Raw genomic sequence first — 27,175 nt, forward strand, 5'->3', positions numbered from 1 at the left:
TTTTCAAAATTATGATTTAGCTTGAAAAAACTTATTTTGCAATAAAGTCTTTTAAATAAGCAAAAAAAAAATGTCTGAATAAGTTAGTTAACGTAAGAAAATTGACTTAAGCATTTAAATAAAATAATAATTATATAACCTCAAAATTTTACATTAAAATATTAATAATAATAATAATAACAATAATAATATAAACTTACATCAAGATTTTGTTATTATTATATTATTTATATTCATTTAAACATGTTAGTTTATTAAGTATAAAAAAGTTTTATATAACTTAGAATACTGTCTTTTTAATTAATTAAATAGATTTTAAATAAAGTTTTAATCTCACTTATTTAGCCAATAGGCCTAACCTGAGTTGGCATAATGTCTGATATAGACTAAATTATAGGCTCTCAATGAATTGAACAACCTCACATGTTTTCATCTCTATTAACTAAGACTGCATGGTTACCTAGCTAGTTGGTTTATTGATTGAACTAGATGGTCTAAGTGATTTTAATAATCTTATTTACATAATATAAGTTTTATAAATTATAAATAAACTAATTTCTATCAATTAAACTAAATTATTTTTAAAAAATTTAAAACTTTAAATGCTTGTATTTTTTATTACCAACAAAATAAACTTCTATAATTTAAACTGACATTTTCTTATAATTTTGACTTTTCATATTTCATCTCTATTTAATAATATTAATGCAGTATAAATTATACTTATTAGTATTTTTAATTTCCATCTTCCATTTAATTGTAAATTTGCATTATTTTTATTTTATTTAGTTAGCATAAATTGTAAAGAAAATCAAGAATCTTAACTTGAGGAACAACGAGTCCTCAAAGAAACAGCTTGACATTGAATAGCAATCGAACCGTTTAAGTAGAACTTTAATGTCTAATGGCGCCTTTCCTTAAGTCCTAGACCTTTATTGTTTTCAGAATTTTATTAAATCTACAATTTTATTTTATTTTAAAATAGAGATATTTAGATTTTTATTTTTATAAAATATGTAATTTTGATTTTCCTTTAAATTAAAAATGTTAATTATTAAGAAATTAACTATGACATAGATTAATGAATTATTTTGTGTCACATTATTTAATTTGAGTCACATCAAGTTAATTTTTTATTATTTTTTTAATTTGATGAAATAATAAAAATTATATATTTTATAAAACTAAAAGATTAAATATATCTATTTTAAAATAATGAAACTTTGTAGGATTTAAAAAAAGAATTAAATATTTTTATTTTAAAATAAAGATTAAAATTATATATTTTTAAAAATAAAAGAACCAAAAATATATTTAAACCTTATTTAAAAAATAAAAAAAAAGTGTGAAGCTAATATATTATTAAGAAGAAAAAAAATTTATACACTAATAATCATATATATATATATATATATATAAGTTTGATAATTTTTATTAAATTTATCTTAAAAACTATACTAATAATATATAATATAAGATTGAGTGACATTGTAAAATTGTTATGCACATAAAAATTAATATTGTTTAATATGTTTTTATTTCTGATATAATTTTTTAAATACATTTTAATCAATAAAATACTAGTTATGTATTAGAAAAAATATAAGTGTATTTCCTAGCTACACATTTATTGTAGAGATAGGATGTATTTCGAGAATATTTATATGGTGCACACGCACAGAGAAAAGAAGGCCAACCAGAGGCAGCCATTTAGAGGTTGAAGCAGCGGCTTCTTAGTGAGTGCTTTTCTGAGATTCAATGGCGTTCATTGGTGCAGTCAAATTCTTGCTGCAGTACTTAGTTCTATTATGCCTCCTCAACTATCTACCTCTTTCTCAAGGTCATCATATATATATATATATATATACCCTCAACTCAACGCCTTCTTATTACTACTATTCATTTCCATCTTGTGTACAACCTTCACACTAATTTCCAAGTTCTGCTTCATAGTATATATAGTATATATCGTAACAATGACACAAATCCATCTCAAAACAATTTTATGTATTAAATAGTTAATGATTTGTGTTTTATTTACATAATAAGAATAGAATAGATCACAGTCAACAAATGTTAATTTACTTGTGTTTTATTTACTCCTTTTTGTTATGATGATCAACAAATGTTACATTATTATTATTATTATCTAGCTAGGGATAAGGGATAATCTTGAACATGAAAATTAATAAATATAGTTGCTGCACTGCAGGTAAGCAGAACTGGAATGAAGGGTACCCATTTATAAGAAGAGCAAGTTCATTGGGTTATAATGGGAAAAGTGGAGGGTATGATTATATAATAGTGGGGGGTGGAACAGCAGGGTGTCCATTGGCTGCAACCCTGTCTCAGAAGTTCAAAGTTCTGCTGCTTGAAAGAGGAGGAGTCCCTTTCAACAACCCTAATGTGTCATTTCTGCACAACTTTCACATTACATTGGCAGACACTTCACCAACTTCGGCTTCTCAGTACTTCATTTCAACAGATGGAGTCCTCAATGCAAGGGGAAGGGTTTTGGGTGGTGGCAGTTCCATTAACGCTGGCTTCTACACTAGAGCAGACCCAAGGTAACAACTAACAACAATCTCTTGCCTTCCAATTTTATTCCCCATTTTTTAAAAGAAGAAAACGAGTCAAATATATATTAAAAACCTCTTAAAAATTAATAAGTTTATTTTTTTTTATAAAAAAGAGTATAATAAATAGTTTTTTTTTTTAAATATAGGTTGCTATGAAAAATTAAAGGTAAATGAGCTTTGAGAAAAATTGACTTCTTTTAATGAAAAAAATAATTATTTAATGATACTGTAAAAATATTTAATACTATTAATGTATAAGTATTAAATTATCTTTTAATTAGTTTTTTTAGTCTTTATTTTGAATTATGAAGGTTGAATGCAATATTGTATGTTTCTTTTTTTTTAAAAAATAATTTCTATAAAACTTGTACTTAACTTTATTGTGCCACATTTGAATATGAAATTACGTATTTTTTGAAATAAAAAATAAAAGCAAACGAACTTTGAGAAAAATTGACTTTTTTTAATGAGAAAAATAATCGTTGAATGATATTATAAAATTGTTTTATACCGTTAGGATATAGGTATTAAATTTTCTTTTAATTAGTTTTATTAGTCTTTATTATTTTGAATTATGAAAGATGAATGCAATATTGTATGTTTTTTTATAAAAAAAAAACAATTTCTATAAAACTTGTACTTAACTTCATTGTGCCAAATTTAAATATGAAATTACATTTTTTTTCTTTATCATTATATTGCAAGCTTATGTACGTTGGATATTTTTTTTCCTCATTTTTGTTTTAAGTGCAATGCATATATAGTTGACGCATTAAATAAAATCGATGGCGAGATTTAATTGATTAACAATCATTATTTTCTATCTATATGGGAAATTTTTTTAGTATTACTCGCGTGCATAGAAGGCTCAATTTTACACTTGTCCAATCGTCTGCTTTCAACCATCAAGTACAAACATCTTGAATCCATTTATGTTTACGTGCAAACATCATTTTACTCAACTTAAATAATGGATGCTTTTTCCTCCATTTTCCCTTTCTCTTTCATTATCATTATTATTAGGTTTTGTTGCTGATTATTGTTTCCAAAAGAAATTGTGTAGTGGGGTTAACATTTTGTATGCTACCTAACAGAAAACAAAGGGCACATAGCTATGTAGCCCTTTCAAGTTACCTAATACCTATAATTATTAAATAGTGGACCAAAGTGAAGGCAGAAGATCAGATGGCATTGACGACACTACTTCCCCAAAGCAGGCTCAATTGGAAACCATTTTGAACAAATAGTGAAGTTTGAAAACTTTTATCTTAAGAGCAAGTTTTAAATTTAATATAAAATTCTTAACCTAACATAACAATTAGTATATTTTTATTACTTCTAGTTCAACCTATTTGTAAAAATAAAGCTGTGCTTTGTTAACATTTTTTTTTATAGAAAATTACGTTGTAATTTCTTAAATGGGAGTTTGAGGCTCCCTCAGCAAATCCGAAAATATGCTCTAAGCTGAATCCTGTCCATTTATATTCATGATAAGACTACATCTTTTTTTTTTATTTTATAGTGAAGGATATTTCATCAATTAAATGCTCCTTGTGCGTTCATTCATAACCCTATTTTATGCCATGGAAGTGGTTAGGTAAGAATGTCAGATCTTAGGAAAAGGAAGGGTGGAAAAAGCGACCACACACACAATGTCATTCAATTTGTGTTTAGGTGGTTTTATTTTTCGGTAAAATCATTAAGGTGCTCGTTGGATCCCTGGTCCTTTGCCCTGTGGTGGTCCTATACTCCTATTCTAACCCTTGTAATAGGTAGATGAATTCACAAATTGCAAACGACAATTAAACTGTTTCCACTGATTTAGCAACGGATGCAGTCAAATTATGAGTGTTGCTGTTTGATGTTACATGGACCAGTCAATGCTATTTAATATTTAGGGAGAAAAAGAGAGAAATATAAGTGATATATATTAATTAATATATTAATACAAAAGAAGTAAAAATAATAAATGTTAATAGTGTTTATAATATAGAAGTGTTAATGTATCATTACTGTTGGTCATCAATTGGAAATATAGTGTGGGTGCTTTGTTACTCCTTGACTCCTTTATTTTTTGGTCATAGACTTTTAAAAGTTAATTTTTTTTCTCATAACATAAAAAAAATTATAAATATTTAATTTTTTTTTTTTACCAAAATTCGAAACTAAAACACATCATTTATGATTATTCTTGCAAGTAATTCTTGACTTATACATCATAGCCTATAACTTGTAAATAATGTTAAAGATAAACTATATTTTATGAATAAAAGTTAGAGGATAGTTGTGTCTAACAAATAATGTGTGATTTTACTGATATGGAAGGTTGACATATTTTTCAATGTGTATTTTGTAGAAAGAATTGAGTAAAAAACTATAAAATTAAATACAATTGTTTTTTTATATAATTTATTTATTGTTATGATATCTTTCACTTTTTTAAATAGGTAGGAAGAATTTTTTCCCCACTTTTTCCATCTTATTTCTACCCATCTAAATAACACATTTTTTCTATTCTATTTTTTTCTTGTTATTTTTCACTTTTATGTTTTTTTTCTCCTTATTTCACTTATATATGTTGCAAACAACCGTTAGTGACCAAGAGACTAATTAAAAAAATAAAAGTGATTCTTTTATTAAAACACACACACACACACACACACACATATATATATATATATATATATATATATATATATATACTTTATATAAAAACATAAAATATTTATTCATTATTTTTCAAATAATTTAAAATATTTAAAAAATATATTAAATAATTTTCCTCATGTCTTTAATGTAAGTATTGTTTTCAAAGATTAAGAGTATCTTAAATTCTAAAAAATATATACCATAGATTTAAATTATGTCAATGCTTTGTTTCTTAAAAAAAATAGAATAGTTAGTAAACACTAATTTAGAGCGAGCAGGATAATTGTAAAAAAGATAATAAACATTTTAAACTACTACCAAACTTTGTAAGCAAGACAAATAAGTAAAACATTAACATTTTGTATAATAAAATGCAGATTTATAAGGAAGGTGGGGTGGGATACAAAGCTAGTGAATGAGTCATATCCTTGGGTTGAGAAGCAGATTGTTCACCGGCCAAAGTTTTCAGATTGGCAGAGAGCAGTTAGGGACGGGCTTCTAGCAGCTGGTGTGTCTCCTTTCAATGGCTTCACCTATGATCACAAGTACGGAACCAAAGTTGGTGGAACCATTTTTGACAGATTTGGCCGTCGCCACACAGCTGCTGAATTGCTTGCTTCTGCCAACCCTCACAAACTTACTGTTTTGATCCATGCCACTGTCCAAAACATTGTTTTTGATACAACAGGTATGTATATATAACTAACATTTTTATAATCAAATTCATGGTCATGGGAGTATATCCTTTTCTGTGAATTTTCATATTGGAGAATTAGTGTGAGTTTGAATTGAATTAGGTTTTTTTTTTTTTTGTATGGATGAATTGAATTATTTTTTGTGATTATTTCAGTATTTGATTATGGATATTATTGATTATCATTATAATCAATGTATAAAATAAATTTTATATTTAAATATATTACATAAAAATGATTTTAAGACAATTTATGCCGTTTAAATTATTTAAAAGAACCGTTTTTATAAAAAAAATTACAAAAAATTATGAAATTAGCTAATTTTATATTTTATATTTAAAATAATCAATTGTTGAACATAAATGAAAAAACAAAAAGTTCCCTAAATGAAAGTTTAACACTTTAGGCCCTTATAAGTGGGTTACAATCACATACATGAGTGAAAATGGTGATGCTATTGTTGCAGGAAAAAGACCAAAAGCTACCGGGGTTATTTTCAAGGATGAAAATGGGAAGCAGCATGAGGCGTATCTAGGAAATGACAGGCAGAGTGAGGTGATTGTGTCTAGTGGGGCACTTGGGACTCCTCAATTGCTATTGCTGAGTGGAATTGGCCCAAAAGCAGAGCTTCAGAAATTGAACATCCCTGTGGTGCTTGACAACCAATTTGTTGGGAAAGGCATGGCTGATAACCCCATGAACACAATTTTTGTTCCTTCCAAAAGATCAGTTCAGCAGTCACTCATAGAAACTGTTGGTATTACCAATTTGGGTGTCTACATTGAGACCAGCAGTGGGTTTGGCCAGTCCAAAGACAGCATTCACTGCCACCATGGTATCTTGTCAGCTGAGGTATGCTATTTATTCACTAAATTTACTTATTGTATTTGTGGGTACAAAATTACAAATACTGTTAGAGACTTAAAGCACATTGGAATGCTTAACAATTGGGTGTTATTGCAAGTTATTATTTCCTATTAGAACATGTTTATCCATGCAATTAAAAAAGACTTGCATAGTTTTCTCTCAAAATTTATGTGTGTAGCATGTCTCTTGACAGACAACAATTGCTTATACAAGTAACTTTCTCTTTTTAATGCAATCTTTTCTAGTTCTCTTCCTTATAATTTACTATGTAGTAGTAGCTTAATTTTAGGTAACTCCTCCTAAAGATGCTCTTAGTATCTAAATTCCATTTAAATTAATCATAACCAAAAAACACTAAGCAAAACTAACTAGAAATTGATCTGAATTATGAAATTGCATATATCATAACAAGGTCCCTAGAGCAATACTGAGCATTAAACATAATCCAGAAACATGCATAGTAAATTAGCAGCCAATAAGCAATATCTATCAGAATTCAATTTTTCTTTTTAACACGATAAACCAGATTGGACAGTTGTCCACAATTCCACCAAAGCAAAGATCACAAGAAGCTGTTAAAGCTTATGTGAAGAGCAAGAGAGACATACCAGTTGAAGCATTCAGGGGAGGGTTCATATTGTCAAAAGTTGCGAACCCTTGGTCAACAGGTGAGCTCAAGTTGAAAAACACCAACGTGGAGGACAACCCTGCTGTTACCTTCAACTACTTCAGCCACCCTTATGATCTTAGGCGCTGTGTGGAGGGTATTCGCTTGGCGATAAAGGTTGTCCAGTCAGAACACGTCACAAACTACACTTTGTGTGAGAGAGAAACTGCAGAGAAAATGCTTAACCTCAGTGTGAAGGCCAATATCAACCTCATTCCCAAGCGCCCCAATGACACAAAGTCAGTAGAACAGTTTTGTAGAGACTCCGTGATCACTATTTGGCACTACCATGGTGGGTGCCATGTGGGGAAGGTGGTTAACTCTGAGCATAAGGTTCTTGGTGTTGATAGACTCCGTGTGGTTGATGGCTCAACATTTTCTGAGTCACCAGGAACCAACCCTCAAGCTACTGTGATGATGATGGGCAGGTATGTACATATATAGAACATAACACTGAGTAAACATCTTTGGATTAACTTTGTTACCAACTTACTATATATAGAAGTTAGGGCGCCAAATTACTAATAAATAAGTAAAGTTTAAGGTTCTTTATAGTTGCAACATTTTTATATTTCGGTCTTGTACATTGAAATTAGACGTTTTAGTTCTTAGATATGCATTTTTAATTTGGTTTAGCTGTTAAGTGTGATGATGATGGGCAGGTTTGTGCATAGAACATAAAACACTGAGTAAACATGTTTCGATTAACTTTGTTACCAACCTACTATAGAAGTTAGGGTGCCAAATACCAAATAATAAGGTTTAAGGTTCTTTATAGTTGCAACATTTTTATATTTCGGTCTTGTACATAGAAATTAGACATTTTAGTTCACTTAGATATACATTTTAAATTTGGTTTAGCTGTTAAATGTGTCTTAGTTCCATCAGATAAAACTGCCGCGAATTTTTTGGCAGTTTAAACCCTCCAAAAAATATACTTTTAACAACAAATTTGTGACAGTTTTACTTTACCAATTTCTTTTTGTGGTGATTTTATCTAACAAAGTTGAGACACACTTAACAGTAAGGATTAAAGCAGAATTAAAACTGCATATGTAAATATTAAAACGTCTAGTTTCTAGATATAGTAACCAAAACGTAAAAAAAGGTGCAAGTATAAAGACAAAATTTGAAAAACAAATATAAAGATCAAATTTGTAATTAAATCAAATAATAATCTTCACCTTGTATAAGCTAACAATATATTCATGTTTTTCACAGGTACATGGGACTGAAGATTTTAAGGGACAGGTTGGGAAAATTGGCTGGTATTTAAGGATGTGTGTAATATGAAAGTTATCTCAACAAAAATGAAAAAAAAAGGTGTAATTCGAAGACATGAAGAACTATATTAGTTATAGCCCGTGGGACTGGAAATTGATGTATTTTATTTGTTAATTGTCAGTGAAGAGTGATTGTTCAATTATCAAGTAAGTTTTGGTTTTTCTAAACGGAAAAGTTGTTGCATCTCCTCAAGGCCGGGTTTAAACTTAAACCCATTTCTGTAAAGACGAGTTTTAGCGTGCCACAGTTAGGTGTTAAAAATAATATATTACTTGTTGTTCGCCTTAAAAATAAAACGGGAAATTGTAAGGATCAATGACGTGGTGATGATATACTATGTAGCAAGAAAGAGAGGAAAAAAAAAAAATAGTTTCACACATATTTCAATCAAATGCAAAATATGACACCTTTAACTTACGAATAACGCACGTAACTTTATCCCTATTAGAATACTGACTCCGCTAACTTATATTTAATTATAAATTATTTCTTTATCAATATTTAGATACCACAATAACTTTTGCATGCAAATATGTTCTTACCAAAATTAGAAGCTAGGACATAGATGTGACCAAAGTAAACTTCAGGACTTCACACACGTCAGTTTTGAGGATGAGCTTTGTTGAAAGAACAAAAAGAGAAACTTGTAAAAACAAATGACTTCTAAGACTCAAGTAAGAGTAAGAATATGAGTAAGGAAAAATAAACAAATATGCATATGAGAGCAAGTATACATAAACTCGATGTGTGAGCGAATGTAAATGTGTTGAGGATTCGATGAAACCTGATATTTACAAGAGTGGAGTATAATTGCGGGTCCTTGTGTTGTAGGGGTTATTATAGTCTTTGTAAATAATTTTTGGCTTATAGATAATGTTAGAAATAAACTATAGTTTAGAAATGAAAGCTAGTAAATAAATGTACCTTGTAGATAATGTGTGACTTTATAGATAATTAGTTACATTCAATAAGATATTCGAATATTAATATGTTAAAAATAACCTATCAGGTAGAGAGCTCGAGTGCTAAACACTTTTATCCGCGCTCCAACTGACGTGGAAGAGGATAGACGTGTCTTAAAGTATCACTTAGGATAACGCATATTTGTGAGCCCAATACAACATATCTTACTCATTTTATTGAGGATTCTAATAAAGTCAATACATTTCACTCGAACAAAATACTATCTAAAAGTAATGCTTTAATACATTTGCTTACCATGGTGTAAAACATAAATCGGTATGATAGCTGATGATGAATCTTAACATGAAGAAAATCGACGAACTCATTCCCATTCAATATTTTGTTTTTTAAAACACAAGTTTGTGCTGGGAAAAAAACAAGAAATTGAAAGGGAAAGAGTTCGTCAAATTTATTCTTGTTGACATTTTTCATAAACCCATTGAGATGTTGCATGATCCCTGCAAGTGTGCATATTTAAATTTAATTATCATTAGTATTTTATCAACCTCAATGTCTCTCCATGAAAACTAGTTTTCCAACCATGATTGTGAGAATTTCAACATGCAACAACAACTAAAAACTATTTTTTATACCAACTAGAGCAAAATAAAAGATAAAATAAAATAAACAGGTTAAGTTGAGCTAAGAAAACATTTTGAATTTATTGGAAACAAAATTATATATCTAAAGTTACATCAGTATAAAGTATTCATAAGTCTTTTCTATTTTTAACTCTATTTCAGATTCTCAATTTAATAATCCTAACCAAGATATTAATTGCTTATTACTAAAATATATAACGTTTATCTTTAATTAAGATTCTTGAATTAAAATGTTAATTAGAAGCACATGATGAAAAACCAAAACAAACGATAATAATAACAATATAATAAAATCAATTACAACAAATTAATTTACCCTAATTGAAACAATCCTAACTACAGTACTAGTTACAGTAATGATAATAATGAATTTTATAAATTAATTTGTGATCGATGTGACGATGCATCATGAAAATAAATTAAACAATTTCACGTATATCGCAACCAAGAAAATGTAGCTTAGATCAACGAGAAGGAAAGAATCGAAAACTAGCTTCACACATAATAATAGAGCAATGCATATATCAAAGATTTTAAAGAAGGCAATTAACAAAAGAAAAGATCAATGAAAGAATAGAATACCACGTGAAGGTGAAGCCTAATGGCCGTTCTTGATATCATTGCTTTGCCTTTCTCAACTCGTTCAGGCCATTCTTGAAGAATATGGGGGGAAGAAGAAGCGGTGAGTTTCTAAGTTAATTTGGTCCTTCCCTTTTCATCAATATATATTCCTGAAATACATGAAAATTAGCTTTCTACGTAAGCAAAATTATTAGGTTGAGCTAATAGATAGTTATCTTTTTTATAAATGTATATACTACTCGCCACATCACTAATATGTAGCCTATATACAAATTCAAATAATACAGCATAAATAATCAAAAATCGAATTATCAGCAAAAACAGTTATAATTAAATTGAAAAAAACATTTTAAATTTAAATTTAAAACTGTTAAGAGAAAGTTGAGATCAGGGGCTCGCATTCCTCAAGTGGGTGGGGGTGGAAAAAAGGTTTTAAGAAGTTTTTTAGTGTGAGAGAAAGGGGAGAGGCCATTGAAAACTTGAGTATTTCCACCATATCCGGTTCTTTAGCAGGTCTCCTCTTCATCCTTAGTGACTAGGTCATCAAGAATTATATATACTTAAACTTTTTCATCTTTTTCGGCTTCTCTCTTAATCCAAGATTTGAAGTTCTGAAAAAAAAAGTATATGTCATCATGTACAGGCTGATTATGTGTGTGAAACGGTCAGAAGCTAAGTACACAGACATTGTCACTTTTTGTTGTAGAATTTTAGGTTCTTAAATCATTTTTTTGGGTGATGCCACATAGAAAGTAATTTATTTTACTTTTTTTACTCTAATGATAGATTTCTATTTGAGTTCTTGAAACATTTTGTTGGATTTCATAATGAATCTCATTTAAATATTTTTTATGAATTAGTTAGGGAAAGAGATACTAAAAACATATTTTTTTTCTTTTAAAAAAAAGAATAGTTCTTGAATTTTTTTTTCCTAAAATCCAACTCTCATGCTAGAAAACTTAAAAGCATGATAGATCTGTGAAAAAAAAATTCTTGAAGTCAAAAACTCAGATTAAAAGTTATAACATAAAGAAACATTGAGGCAGCTAGTGAGGTTCTAACTGAGGCGCGTCTATTGCCGGTTGAAAACTATTTCCAAACCTCCTCTTAGGCATGTTTTTGTGGACCATGCCACGCACGGTTTAAATATTTTTGAACTGCTTTGTGGAACAGGTGTAAAAGATTAAAGAGATTAGTACCCTATGTTTGCTTGTATTATCCAAAGCCTCACCGAGGAAATACTGAATAATCTGCTTTGACAATCTAAATTGTTGATTTGTTTCTGTTGTGCATATTTGCTTGTCAGCCGGCAGCTATTCCATTGCATATGAAGCACATTGTGCAAGATCCAAGAGTGAGTCGAAAAAACTAAATTTGATTTACATTTAATTTGTATAGTTAATTTATAACTTTTCACACTATGATGTATCCTTTATATATATATATATAATTTTTTTTTACAGAAATGTATCCTTTATCATACAAGAATAAGAAAAAAAAATATTAATCAATAAATCTGATAAAAAAAATACTCACAATTAGAATACACAAGTCATGTGTCTTTTTAACCAATCATGTAACTTTAACAAAGTTTGCATAGAGTTTTAAAATATTAGAGAATTTAAAATACAAAGTAATTTAAATGAAGGAGATCAAATTTCATTCAATTGCAAAATAATCTATTTGGGTTATTGATTTTATTTGGATCATTTGATTGATATCTACTTGTCATCCTTTCAAAACTCAAAATTGATTCGTCTTCACTATATCCTTCTACCTGAGAAACTTCTTCAACCATGACGGTCCAAGATTCTAACTAGTGCATTATTCTCATTGATGGACCGAAGACCAAGCATTAGTCATGTTTGAAGCTTTGCAACCCTGATAGCTTTGACAGCAAGGAGGCATGACACCACCACGTTGAGGGATTCTTGTCGACGGTGGTGGTGAGGATGTCAGAACTTGTACATCCGTGAAGCATACCTGCTGGCAGCAATCAATGCTTCCCATGTCCGTCAGAGTCCCATAGCGAAGGATGCTCAAGCGTTGAGTTTTCAACTTGTGCCCTCATCCCGGTTCTCCGATGAGTTTCCGGTTGCAGGAGGTCATTGAAAATCAATCTCGTAGAGTAATCTTCTGTCGTCAATAAGCTACGAAATCGAGAGGAAAGGAGTGCGTGGTGTGTAATGGAAATTTAAAATCCCACCTATTTTAATGGAATTGTAAATACCTCATTTTAACAAAGAACCATGGAGAATTTATGAAATTCTAAAAGTAAATATCTAAACAAAGCATTTTCCTGAGTATCAATTGAAATGTCGTAAAAGAATTACATTATCCTTTTTAAATATTTTATCCAAACACACAGTAACTCTTTATTATCAATGTATAATTTGTATGACCAATATAAAATGACTTTCTCACTCTATATTTTCCCCACATAAAAATAATAGTATAGTTCTGACTTCTGAAGTTGAAATTGAAGAGGTGTAACTAGTCATATAAAAGTGGTTTTACTGAACAAACAAGTTTGTTCTATCCTTAATGTATTTTCGATTTTTTTTTTGTGTGGTGAATTAAGGTATTTTTTTATCGGAGCACGTTAAATTGAATGAAACTATCAGCTTGAGCCTTACGTCTTGTCACACTTCTTGACAGTGGTCATTCTCTAATCTCCTTCTCTTTATATAAAACATTTTTTTTAAAAAAATAAGTTGTGAGAAAAATGGGAACTATTTCCATTTGATCAATAAGATCTGTGAGGAAAACTATATGAAACATATAGAAAGATTAAGATTTGCCATCTCAACCATTTCAGTTTGCATTACTAACTTTTTTTTAACACCTAACAATAACTCTACCAAAAAAATTGTATATTACATTTTTAGTTAAGAAACTGCTAACAAAATGTCTTCAGTTAAAGATTTTTTTTAAAAAAATATTAATATTTTTTTAATAATTAAGTGATATCAAATAAAAGATACTAACAAAATTAAGATCCTAATTAAACTAACAGAAACTATCAACTTAGTCTACATCAATAATAGTGCTCCAATAGCTTAAACTGAAACCGGTGATAATGTAAGGATATTAAAATTTGGATTATCCATTTCACATGATAGCTGGTGTATGTTTGCCATGTCTTCCAAAATCAAAGCTTGTTAGTCATGTAATGTCACCAAAATATTTGTGATGCAACCCGCACATTCCGCATGTGTCTCTGAAGCAAATGTATTGCCACCAATATTGTGTGTGCAGGCAATAACATTATTGTTCCTCATCACTTGGACATGACATTAGCATCGTACTTGGATAACCATTATCAGGTCTTTGACTCCAAACGGTCAGCTTTGGATCTAGAAGAATTGGATTATTGAATACTCGGGCATTATGGGATTGGATGTCTGCCATTAACAAAGAAAACCAAAGTTAGTTAAATCTTGCCCAATGTGAATTTTGACCATTCAAAAAAGAAAATAATGGGAATGGTTATTTACCCAGTGTTGTGAAGTTGAATTGAGAAGTCCACGACACCTTGGTCTAATAAAGGGCATAAAACAAAAAAAGGACATTTACACTCGTAGCTTGACTTGCCTCATTGCACTCTTAGCTACAAGGAAGGTATTACATCTAAGTACATCCAATTCAATACTAAGTACTAATATTGCAGAGCCCTCCAATAATCAAGGGCTCTTCCAAAAATAGGCGTATGCCGGAACACACGGTATTCTTTAGTAAAAGGTGAAAGAATAGTTCGCTCTGTGTTCATCACACGGCTCCGTAAGTAATGAGCTAACAGCCCTTTCCTTTTATTGTATAACCAGTTCACTTGCTATTACAATACCAGTCGATGTGGGTGATAGCAATATCCAGACAACAGAACACATAGAAGATGCAGTCCCAAACAACACACAGAGCAACCAAGAGGAATTCATAGTTACCAATAGCAGAAGCAGCCATAGGCCTAAACGCAACACACATAGGCCCAAGTACCTTACAGACTTCATATGAAGACCATGGATACCACTAGCCTGAAGACAAGCTTCTAGAATATCTTCACCTGAGCGCCAAAAGCAATTCCCCACGTTTTAGTTACTACCCGATTAGTTTACAAATTCGAAATTCTGTTATAACAATTTAGCACAAATATCTTGTAAAGAAATGGTTATAAAAAGGGGAAAAAGGAAATAAAAGGATATCAGATTTATCTCCCTCAACTTAGCTTTTCTATTAGATTCTTATAGCTATCAACTGGTCCGACCTGCCTTTCCCCATGCCGGAGCACCATACCCGTCAAGTCACCCTCGATAAACTGGATGACGCCGTCCAACGTCTTTCACAGAGTCAGGTCTCCCTCACCGAAGGCCAGGCCTCTCTCTCCCAGAGCCACCACTCCCTTAACAGTAAAATTGACACCATCCACGCTTCCCTCACATCACAAATTGAATCCTTATTCGACCGCCTAGCCGCTGTCGCGGTTCCCCATTCCTCCCCCATCTTGGCCACCCAGCCTCCTCCTTCCCCGGTCTCGCACCACCATCATCTGAAACTTGACGTTCCGCGCTTTGATGGCCACGACCCCCTCGGTTGGATATTCAAGATATCCCAGTTCTTCGATTACCAGGGGATACCGGAACCCGAGAGACTCACGATCGCCTCCTTCTACATGGATGGCCCCGCCCTTTCGTGGTATCAGTGGATGCACCGCAACGGCTATTTTCCATCGTGGCCTGCAATGCTCCAGGCTCTGGAGTCGCGGTTCGCCCCGTCTTTCTACGACGACCCCCAGGGCAACCTGTTTAAGCTCCACCAAACGGGCTCTGTTACTGAGTACCTGACGGCGTTCGAACGCCTCGCCAACCGCACGTATGGCATTGCCCCTTTGTCACTTCTCAGTTGCTTCGTGTCCGGCTTGATACCGGAACTCCGCCGTGAGGTCCAGTCCCTGCGCCCCATCTCCCTCCCACAGGCTATCGAGTTAGCCCGTCTACAGGAAGATAAGATGCTAGACCGACGCCGTGCGTCCCGCCCTCCCTTACCACCCACACCCCACCCTCCCTCAACATCACCACCTACCACGATTTTCCCCAAACCACCTCCTACAATTTTCCCCAAATCCCCTAACCCTAACCCCCTGCCTTCTTCCCGTATCCCTGTCAAACGCCTCTCCGCAGAAGAATTAGCCATTCGCCGGGACCAAGGCCTTTGCTACCATTGTGACGACAAATGGTCACATGGTCATCGCTGCCGGTCTCGCTTACACCTTCTCATTGCCGAGGAAGATATCGATCCGCCCGACATTTCCCCCGATCCCAACCCCGACCCTTCTCTTATGTCTCAGATTAGTCTTCACGCTATGGAAGGCACTTCGGCTCCCCAGACCTTTCGCCTCCTGGGAACGATTGGCCATCACCAATTGGTCGTGCTCATAGACGGTGGAAGTTCCCATAACTTCATTCAGTCTCGAATCGCGCGCTTCCTGGCCCTCCCTGCTACCCCGTCCGCCCCGTTACGCGTAATGGTCGGTAACGGCAATACATTGGACTATGATACGGTCTCACCCCGGGTTTCTCTCTCCCTGCAGGGCCACGAGTTTACCCTTGATCTCTTCCACCTCCCTCTCTGCGGCGCCGATATCGTTTTAGGGGTGCAGTGGTTAAAGCTTCTTGGGCCCATTACCACGGACTATTCTGCGTTGACTATGACTTTTCCCTACTTGGGCCAGCCCATTACATTATCTACTGATGCACCCCCCACATTAACCTCAGCAACGGCCCATCAACTCAAGCGCTTTGCCCAAACTCACAGCATATCCGCCTTATTCCACATAACACCTATCCCGGCCCAACCCAATCTTTCCACTCAGCCATCTCCTTCACCACCGTCTTCCGTCGCCATCATCCTTGAACGGTATACCTCCATCTTCACCGAACCCACACAATTACCACCGGCCCGCAATATCCAACACCACATACACCTACTCCCAAACACTACCCCCGTTAATGTCCGCCCCTATCGTTATCCCCACTTCCAGAAAACCGAAATCGAAACCCAGATATCCTCCATGCTTGCTTCTGGACTAATCCAACCCAGCCATAGCCCGTTTTCTTCCCCAATCCTCTTAGTAAAAAAAAAGGATGGTTCGTGGCGCTGTTGTGTAGACTATCGAGCTTTGAACTCCATTACTATCAAAGACCGTTTTCCCATGCCCACCATCGACGAATTGCTGGATGATGTGGGCAAGGCTTCGTGTTTTTCGAAACTTGATTTGCGACAGGGTTTTCACCAGATACGTATGGCGGTTTCTGATATCCCCAAAACGGCCTTTCGTACACACCAAGGCCATTACGAATTCTGCGTAATGCCTTTCGGCCTGTGTAATGCACCGTCCACCTTTCAGGCGGCCATGCACGACGCCCTCCGGCCCTTTCTGCGGAAGTTCGTCGCCGTCTTCTTCGACGACATTTTGGTTTACAGTCCTGACGTGACCACCCATGTCTCCCACTTGGACACGGTGCTCTCCACCTTACTCGCCAAACAGTTCTTCCTCAAGGCTTCTAAATGCATCTTTGCTCAGCCTCAGCTCAATTACTTGGGACACGTCATTTCCGCACAAGGGATCGCACCTGATCCCGATAAGGTGCAAGCTATGCTCGACTGGCCGCGTCCCACCACCACCACTGCCCTCCGTGGATTTCTTGGCCTCACCGGCTTTTACCGCAAGTTTATCCAAGGATACGCCACCGTCGCAGCTCCGTTGACCTCCCTTCTACGGAAGGATCAATTTGTTTGGTCTCCGACAGCCACAACGGCTTTTGACACCCTGAAGACCATGATGACTCAGGCTCCGGTACTAGCTACCCCGGATTTTTCCCTACCTTTTACTCTGGAAACCGATGCTTCCGTTGTCGCTATCGGTGTCGTTCTTCTTCAACAGGACCACCCCATTGCGTACTACAGTAAGGTGCTATGTCCTCGTATGCAACGTGCCTCAGCGTACGTCTGGGAACTTCACGCTATCACGGCCGCCGTCCGAAAATGGCGTCATTACTTATTAGGGTCTACCTTCACCATTCTGACGGACCATAAAAGCCTTAAAGACCTTATGTCGCAGGTCATTCAGACCCCGGAGCAACAAACGTACCTTGTGAAACTCTTGGGGTACGATTACGATATCAAGTACAAGCCCGGAAAATCGAATATCGTGGCCGACGCTCTATCTCGTGTTCCTCAGGGCCAATGCTTCTCTTTCTCAGTTCCACATTTTGCTTTCCTGGACAAACTCCGGGATACGCTCATGAAGGACCCTCGATACTGCGACTTGGTCCAACAGGTCCAAACCTCTCCTGACACTCATCCCAGCCTAACGGTCCACCGTGATCTCCTTATCCGCAACCACCATATTTGGCTCCCTTTTCCTAACCCCTTCACTTCGGTGCTATTGGAGGAATTTCACTCTACCCCCATCGGAGGACACACCGGCGCGACCAAAACCCTCCAACGTCTCCGTCAAAGTTTTGATTGGCCCAATATTCGTACTGACGTCCGCAGCTTTGTGAATCAATGTGCTACGTGTCAACAAACCAAGTATGACCCTCAAAAGCCACCGGGGCTGCTCCAACCAATACCAATTCCGTCTGCAATCTGGGAAGACTTATCGATCGACTTTATCACCGGGCTCCCTCCGTCACAGGGCTACACCGCTATATTGGTCGTAGTGGACCGCTATTCGAAGGGTGCTCACTTCGGTTCCTTGCCCACACACCACACGGCCCATAAAGTTGCTTCCCTCTTCGTCGACATGGTTTGTAAGCACCATGGATTTCCCCGGAGTTTGATTTCCGACAGGGATGCCCTGTTTCTTAGCAATTTCTGGCGCGAACTCTTCCGGCTTAGTGGCACTGAGTTGCAGATGAGTACGGCATACCATCCTCAGTCCGACGGTCAGACTGAGGTGGTCAACCGTGTTTTGGAGCAGTATCTTCGCTCTTTCGTCCATCACCGACCTCACCAGTGGTCACGCTATTTGTCCCTTGCGGAGTGGTCATACAATACCACCGTACACTCTAGTACAGGTCTTACCCCCTTTGAAGTTACTTACGGCAAACCTCCGCCCTCCCTCTTAGACTATATTCGTGGTACTTCTTCCATTGATGCAGTTGATTCCATGCTCACCGACCGCACTGAAATCCACCGAACCCTGGTCCGGCGTCTCCATAAAGCTCAGGAGTTAATGACAGCCTCCGTGAATAAACACCGCCGCGATCTTCAGTTCTCCGTCGGCGATTGGGCTTATGTCCGACTTCGTCCCTACCGACAGAAGTCCCTGGCTCCTACTTACTCCAAACTCTCCAAGCGTTACTACGGTCCTTATCAGATAACTGGACGCATTGGCGCCGTGGCCTATCGCCTCCAGCTTCCCTCCTCATCCCGCATTCACCCCGTATTTCACATTTCCCTTCTGAAACGCCATCAGGGTCCTCTTCCCGTCACTTCCGCTGCCTTACCACCGTTCGCCGTGGACCACCATCCACTCGTGACCCCCTTGGCCTTCCTGGATTGGCAATGGGACACCACAGTTACCCCTGCGGTCCGCAAGGTATTGGTCCAATGGACTGGTCTCCCTCCCGAGGATGCTTCATGGGAGCTTTGGTCCGATGTACAGCAGACTTTCAACCTCGAGGACGAGGTTCCATTTGAAGGGGTGGGTGATGATAGCAATATCCAGACAACAGAACACATAGAAGATGCAGTCCCAAACAACACACAGAGCAACCAAGAGGAATTCATAGTTACCAATAGCAGAAGCAGCCATAGGCCTAAACGCAACACACATAGGCCCAAGTACCTTACAGACTTCATATGAAGACCATGGATACCACTAGCCTGAAGACAAGCTTCTAGAATATCTTCACCTGAGCGCCAAAAGCAATTCCCCACGTTTTAGTTACTACCCGATTAGTTTACAAATTCGAAATTCTGTTATAACAATTTAGCACAAATATCTTGTAAAGAAATGGTTATAAAAAGGGGAAAAAGGAAATAAAAGGATATCAGATTTATCTCCCTCAACTTAGCTTTTCTATTAGATTCTTATAGCTATCAACGGGCTTTGGTCAGAAATGTAAACTCAGGCAAGGCTCCCACACTGTTAATATCATGAAGATAGGGAATCAATGAAAAATGGAATATCTCTAGGAGCCTTTTGTTCTTCTTCATAGCTTCTGATGGTGTTTTTTAGGTTATTTACTGTAGTTGTAATTTTTGCTCTCTATCAGAATCAGTGTAAATGTGTAATAGAATCCTCTATGCTTCTATAGGATGACATTTTCAGCCGCTACAGTGGAAGCCTGAACCTGTTGATGCTCATGCCGAGTTTGAGCGTGAATGTAGCTCGTTTTCTTTTTGTTAACTTACTCTTGCTGTTTGTGTGTCCAGCTACACCTTTGTTGACAATAATATTGAAATTTATTTACCAGTTTTAATATTAATGAAATGTGACCACTGAGAGATTGTATAAAAACATATGCAGTTCAGTACTATTAATTTATGTAGAAGTCCTTCAGAATTTGGTTGATTTGATACTGTCTTCCACTCATTACATGCCAAATATTAAGAGGATTAGAGGAAGAACCATTCATCAAAGCAAAGAGTCAAAATCATATAGTGCTACAATGCTATCTTTCTAGTTTAGATAACCGGCTCCCAACACAGATATATGGATGGGTGGCAATTTGGTTTTTTGCTATGAGAACTACATGGATGGACAGAAATGGTGTGTTTTCTCAGAGCATATAGAATATAGTGCTAGCTAGTAAAAGTGAGATCATTGAGTTGGCTAAGAAAAAGAATGAATGAATTTTAGTACTCCTCTTTGAGGAAGATTAACAAGGATGAGCTCAAACTTACCATGTTATATTTTATCTTAAAATCAAATATACATCTAAAGTTGTCCAACAGATGATGTGGGACTTCCCAACATTGTGTGTGGTCCTTAATCAGTTGTTGACATGCAGAGCTACAAACAGAGTAAGAATCGGACAGAAACAGATTATTTAGTTTTGTTTCATTTTGCTGAGATTTCTCATTGTTTTGTCTATGGCTTCATGTATGAGTCAATTTATGTACTTAAAGTTTCACACACAAGTAGAGGCCAAGACATATGATTCTAATATGTCCAGGCTTGATGAGCGAAGATAAAAAAGAGGTATATGAACATCATTTGCTAACCCCCACCCAAAGATAGTTTACTTGAAAATTCCTGCTCCCTCTACACAAACAACCTGAACAACTCAAATTCCTTGCCCCATGTACTGAGCATCTCTTACGAAGATAATGCTACCTTGGTTCTTAACCAGGCTGAGGCAGTGTTATGTTACACTCTGAAATTCCCACTCTCTCACCTGGAACACTGGTTGCAAGATCATCTTCTCGAAAGCTTTTCAGTCTTACATAACTTGTTTCCTCAAACTCACTGCATACCAGCTTCAATGCCTGAACAACTTCACCCATGAAAGGACGTTGAGTGACTTCTGGTTGCACACACATGGATGCAATTGCTGCAACTTTTACCATGGTATCGACAGAAAAAACGGGTTTTATAATTGGGTCTATGATCTTCTGCAAACCCTCCTTACTTGTAAGAAGTGGACGAGCCCAAGCAACAAGGTTTTCTTGACCTGGTGGCTGTGACAAATCCACAGGCTTTCTTCCAGTTAGGAGCTCAAGGAGTACAACTCCATAGCTGTAAACATCACTTTTCACAAGAAGATGGCCGGTCATTGCATATTCAGGAGCTACGTAGCTGCAAAACAAGAGCAATGTCACAAAATCAGTTTCATCTAGACGAAATGCACAGAAATGGTAATGTATATCCGCATAAAAGTCTGATAAACACAAGAAGCTGGAATGAAATGAGTACTTTGTAAACGTGTTCATTTGGCCATCACGTCTATGATCCATAAAAGCATCAACATAAAAGGGCTAGGAAGGGATTGTTACCCAAATGTTCCAATGACATGTGTTGAGATGTGGTTGCTTCCCTCGTTCAGTGTTGTTCTAGCCAATCCAAAATCTGAAACTTTGGGTGTAAAATCATATTCCAACAAGATGTTGCTGGATTTGAAGTCCCTATGTATGACACATGGATTACAATCTTCATGCAGATAAGCCAATCCCCTAGCTGCACCAAGTGCAATCTTCATCCGTGCATCCCAATCAAGTGGCTCGGTTTCCTTGTCAGCACCTAGGAGCAAGTTAGAGCATTCAAAAGTCAGACTCTTATGAATTGGCTTCCAAAAGTGTTGATGACTTTCATCATCAGTGACTTTGCTTACCATGTAAGTGGGATTCAACGCTGCCATTAGGGACAAGCTCGTAGACTAAGCAGCGAGTTTGTTTCTCTGTGCATAAACCTATCAATTTAACTAAATTTCTATGGTGCAAGCAGCTAAGCGTCTCAGCTTCTACAAAGAATTCACGGTCTCCATGCTGGTCCTCTCTTTTGAGAATCTTCACTGCCACATCCCTGCCGTCATCTAGGTCACCTTTGTAAACAAGACCGAAGCCACCTTCTCCTAATATTCTTGAAGAATCGAAGTTATTTGTTGCTTTCTCTATTTCATTCAAAGTAAATATTTTAGCTGATCCTGTATATATTATTGTTCCAGAATTGAAGGACATTGATCTAGAACCCGGCATGCTCCCATAATTCAATGCCCTTGCACTGGCAGTCCCTGCTTTGAACATATTCAGTTTTATATTTAGAGTGAATTCGACTTGCAACTACTTGAAGATGTAGACTCTTAAGTCTCAAATAAAGAGCTAAGATGTAGATTTTCCAAGCAAAATGTCCAGTGAAGTCACAAAAAGTAAAAGACTAAATTAGCATAGTAATCTGAAAGGCTGAAACACTTAAAACTGCAGTCTTTTACAGTAAAACATCGATTCTGTCCTTGAAATTAGGTACCCCTTAAAATTAAAAGTAAAGGTACCCCTTAGCATTACCAACTATCAGTTAAGTATTTCAAGCATTAGATCTTGTACTCCATAACATTAGATTTAGATGTACACAAAATCTATGTACATACAACTAGCCAGTAGCCTAATAATATAAATTAGATTGAAAAAAACATTTATAATTGAAACTGACATTGCAGAGCCCTTCTAATCGGGAGTCTCTTTCAAAAATAAGGTTATGCTGTTTAAAAGTAACAAACACACGGTTTTCTTTCGTAAAAGGTGAAAGAATAATTCACTTTGTGTTAGTCATACTACTCCATAAGAAACATTCATGACAGCCCTTTCATTTTATGGTGTAAGCAATTCACTTAGAATTACAAGATTTCAAACAAAGGATAGAAGTATTTCTAATTGCAAGAAATAAATCATTATGATGCTTAATTGTTTAAAGAAATTATAGAAAACAAAAAGTTCCCTATTACTGTTTCTAAAGTGCCATCAAGATTTTGACAGAATCAGTACTTTTAAGTTACCTGATCGCTTTGAAGAGAATGGAATTTTGACATCTGGAATTTGTTCAGGTTCAAGAGTGCAGGAACCACATTTCAAGAGACAAAGCCAGGCAACTCCAATGAATAGAACAAAGGCAGCAAAAGATGACAGCACGATCATAATAACCATTCTTCCACCACTCCCTTCTTTTTTCTTCCCTGAGACATCTACTCCTAAAGGTTTCACTATTGTTCCATCGTTCCTGCGACCAGGGTATGGTTCAACATCTATACCGTGAACATTTGAAGGTGGAGATGGTGGAAGGCCTGCATGAGTTATCCAAAAGGATAAACGAAACCAAATATACCACGTTTATTGACTTCATATTAATACACACAAAATGGTCTTAAGAAACTTATGTTAATGTAAAACCTGGATAATGAACATAGAGCACTTCATAGTCACCAAAGGCAGAAGCATCATTGAGAACCTCTCTCTGCCAGAATTTCTTATATATTAAAAATGCAGTTGTGTCATCAAACTTCACTCCTTGAGGTACCAAATTTATGAGAACAATGGTTTTCTCGAGCTGCTGGCTAGTTGCATCAGCTCCCACAACGCGTACTTGATTATGGTTCAGCAAAACACTAGCAGCAATTTCATTGGCAAGCTTGGAAACCAAAGGAAAAAACTTGTATATTGCAATGTTGATGCGAAGTTTAACTTGAAGTGGCCACACACAACCACAAGGTGATCCAGGAGGTGTATATGTCAAGGGCTCAGAGCAAGTCACCGATATACAATCTAAAGGTCAATCAGGAATAGGATCAATACACGCATATCACATAACTAGGTGGAGATTATTGAAAAGAAGGAATCAGTGTAAATGCGTAATATAAAAATCCTTTAAAATTTTATAGTTGCGGGATAAAGCCTAGGCTCTATAGTAATACTAATACCTTTGTTAGGTGGTGGAGATGGTAGAACCAAAGTATATGCTGGTGGTGGAGTCTCTGTCTTCTTCAATGATGAACCTGGAGGTGAAATTCTAGGTGAAGGAGAGGGTACTGTTGGTGATGGACAAAGCATGCCACAAAGAATGAGGTGCTAAATCTAGTTAGCCATCAGGTTGACAAGATATAAGAAACACAAGTAAAAGAAATGACCAAAACGAGTGTTTAATACCATTCAAGTGGTGTGATAGAACTGTTGGTGATGATGCAGGTGCTGGTGCTGGTGCTGATGTGGGTGCATTTAAACGCAGGCTCATAGGTGAAGAGAATGAATGTTGATATTTGAAGACTGGAGAACCTACATTTTCAAGAGAAGTATGCAGAGAAATGTAATTAATTTTGGGGTGTTCCAAGTCAAGAAATATTGAAATTGTGCAAGAACTTTATTTTTCTGAGAATCAAACCTTGATGAGTATGAGGGTGGATTGGATAGGTTGGGCCAGGAACTTGGTTGTTGGACTTTCTTCTGGAATGGTGATGCTTATGGTGTGATATTGGAGAGTCCATAGAACTGTGCGTCCATTTCATTTTGGGGAATGATTTGGAAGGTGAAAGTGCAATACTTCCGGCATTTCTAGAAGATGCCTTGGAAGGTGGAAGTGCAATACTATGAGGAAGTCCAGAAAGTGATTCTGATGGCGGGAATGCAATACTTGAAGGGCTTCTGATTCTCGAATGGTGCAGATAAGTGGCTACACAATTTAAAATTTAATTTGGATAATTGTGGGTTTGAACATCGTAGAGAGGAAGTTACAAACTATTAAATAAGTTGAAATAAAACTGCTCAGGTGGTACTAAGAAAGCTAAGAGACTAACTGCTTAGATTCATTTATCTGAAGCTTTTTTTCTCTTCTCTTGTTCATTCTAAAATCATAGCAAAAGAACTAGTTTCCTGTTCATTACTTGTATTGATTGTAAAAAATGCTACATTATTGACATGGTGACCAGAAAAAAAAGTGAAAGACCTGCTGCTTCTTTAATCCAGAGCATGATGTTCTATTAATGATTGCACAATCATATTATCATTTGTAATTGTCTGTGCCTAGAATGGTAAGCGAACACAAATAACGCACTCAAATAATTTTGACTGGTGACATGCATTGCTATAGGCCTATAGTATACCAGACCAGACAGACTAATGTCTCAATATTAGAGCTTCGATCTTCACTTCAACAATAAACACATTTTACCACTCAAGGAGTGTGAATATGAGCAAAAGAGAACTTAGCATATTATGAAATTAAACGTAAGCCATTTTGACATGTTTGAACAGAAAAGTTTGGAACTAAAATAGAACTCATTTATAAATTTACGAAAACCCTTAATAGCTGAGCCTGAGACTATGAACGAACATCCAAATATGCAGAATAGATAAGCTGTGACTATATCACTCTCTAGTCTACAGTAAGGTTGAAATTAGTTTTCCATCTATTCATTTTCATCAAGGGAACAGTTACCCAAACAAACAAGAAATACCCGTAAATGTATAAATGTATAATGAACCACATTTCATGTTCATTAATAATTTATGGGCTACTCAAATGGATCATACATGTAAGTAGTAAAAAGCAAGTCAGAATGTCTAAATTAAGCTCATACCAGCATATTCATGAAGCTGGGGAATACATATAACAAAATGTAGCTTAATTAGCAGGAAAATAAGCTGCAATTCCATTCTGAAGATCTTTCACCGACAACCCAAATGGAGAGTAATATTGAAGTGAGTTTGGAGGTAGCTGCAGCCTGCAGGCAGCATATGCTGAAGCACTGTGGGGGACAGCCTCCTATGAGAAAAAGACTAAAATAAAAGCAGACCGACAATGCTAACCAAATTTAATAGGAGATGAAGAGTGTGGTAACGGCAAAAGAATGGTTTAGGAAGGAGACACACATGCTTCCTCCCTTTTCATAATTAATGATTGCCAAATGACAATTTCATTGTGAGAACTAAGAGTAGATAAAACCAAAAAAAAAAAAACACCACAGTACAATCTGAACAACAAAGTAGAGAGTAGTAACTTCTTTGTAAGGGGGTTGGACTTGTGTTATTGTGCTTTGATTTTGAGAGAGAGAAAGAGAGGGAAGTGGCAAAGTACTGAATGACAAACATTGATTGAGGCAGAGACTCGTTGAATTAACCGTGTGAATTGCATGTGCATTGGTTGAACGAAAGCGAGTCATTGAATCAAATACCATAACATTTGACTTTCTGTATAGTTTATCGAGGCAAAATGATTCACCCAAAACATGATCGACTTATTCTTCTTGGTTTAATTTAATGTACACTGCTACTGAGTTGGTTTGGAAAGTAAAAAATTTGAGAGCAAATTTTTATATATTAATAACGAATGCTCTAAAAGATTAAAGAATCACTAGATTTGAACTTCACTTAGGATATGATTTTGAGTTGGATTTATATAAATAATTTAATCATATTTGAATGGATTGATTTATATTAATTTTTCAATAAAAAAATTAAAACTCAATTCAAATTAATACATCGGTAAACAATATGGGTTGGGTCAATTAGTTAAAACATTTAAATTTATCTATTATTTTTTCGAAATCCAATATATAAGGTAAAATTTTCATTAAATAAAATACCAAATACATTATTTATATATGTTAGGTGCAGTCAAATAGTGAAAAAAACATCAAAGAAAGAATTATATTATTATCATCATAATCATCACATGGGCTAACATGCTATTTTGAACATGATTTAAAAATGGAAATATAATAAACATTCACCGTACCTATGAAGTAAAAACTAGGTGATTGGGATGTAAAAGGGGAGAAAAGATTATTCACTTGGTAGTGT

At 35.6% G+C, this 27,175-nt stretch overlaps 2 protein-coding genes, 2 non-coding genes and 1 pseudogene across 5 annotated transcripts; 2 read left to right on the forward strand and 3 right to left on the reverse strand.

The window, feature by feature from the left end:
* Positions 1 to 1,669: 1,669 nt before the first annotated feature.
* On the forward strand, positions 1,670 to 8,908 carry LOC114387258 (protein HOTHEAD-like). The gene is made up of 6 exons (XM_028347411.1): positions 1,670 to 1,840; positions 2,213 to 2,567; positions 5,606 to 5,916; positions 6,390 to 6,775; positions 7,317 to 7,885; positions 8,679 to 8,908. The coding sequence occupies exons 1-6, from the start codon at positions 1,759 to 1,761 to the stop codon at positions 8,731 to 8,733; spliced, it is 1,758 nt and encodes a 585-aa protein (XP_028203212.1). The 5' UTR covers positions 1,670 to 1,758; the 3' UTR covers positions 8,734 to 8,908.
* Positions 8,909 to 11,911: 3,003 nt separating this feature from the next.
* LOC114388851 lies at positions 11,912 to 12,059 on the forward strand. The gene has a single exon (XR_003661641.1). It is a non-coding gene; the product is annotated as a U4 spliceosomal RNA (small nuclear RNA).
* Positions 12,060 to 14,558: 2,499 nt separating this feature from the next.
* Positions 14,559 to 14,667, reverse strand: LOC114388773 (annotated as a pseudogene).
* Positions 14,668 to 20,669: 6,002 nt separating this feature from the next.
* Positions 20,670 to 26,434, reverse strand: LOC114387308 (receptor-like serine/threonine-protein kinase ALE2). 2 transcript variants are annotated; one of them, XR_003661290.1, is made up of 10 exons: positions 25,954 to 26,434; positions 24,759 to 25,046; positions 24,527 to 24,652; positions 24,301 to 24,408; positions 23,774 to 24,145; positions 23,383 to 23,667; positions 22,225 to 22,626; positions 21,890 to 22,133; positions 21,131 to 21,692; positions 20,671 to 21,022 (listed from the first exon to the last, which is right to left on the reverse strand). XR_003661290.1 is itself a non-coding variant. In XM_028347462.1 (9 exons), the coding sequence occupies exons 1-9, from the start codon at positions 26,027 to 26,029 to the stop codon at positions 21,239 to 21,241; spliced, it is 2,355 nt and encodes a 784-aa protein (XP_028203263.1). In that variant the 5' UTR covers positions 26,030 to 26,434; the 3' UTR covers positions 20,670 to 21,238. The 2 variants fall into 2 exon arrangements, 1 of the variants encoding a protein (XP_028203263.1); XM_028347462.1 differs by having other exon boundaries at positions 20,670 to 21,692.
* On the reverse strand, positions 23,047 to 23,165 carry LOC114388784. Its single transcript, XR_003661579.1, has one exon. It is a non-coding gene; the product is annotated as a U5 spliceosomal RNA (small nuclear RNA).
* Positions 26,435 to 27,175: the final 741 nt, after the last annotated feature.

This window comes from Glycine soja, chromosome 15 (assembly GCF_004193775.1).
Source record: "Glycine soja cultivar W05 chromosome 15, ASM419377v2, whole genome shotgun sequence".
NCBI lineage: Eukaryota > Viridiplantae > Streptophyta > Magnoliopsida > Fabales > Fabaceae > Glycine > Glycine soja.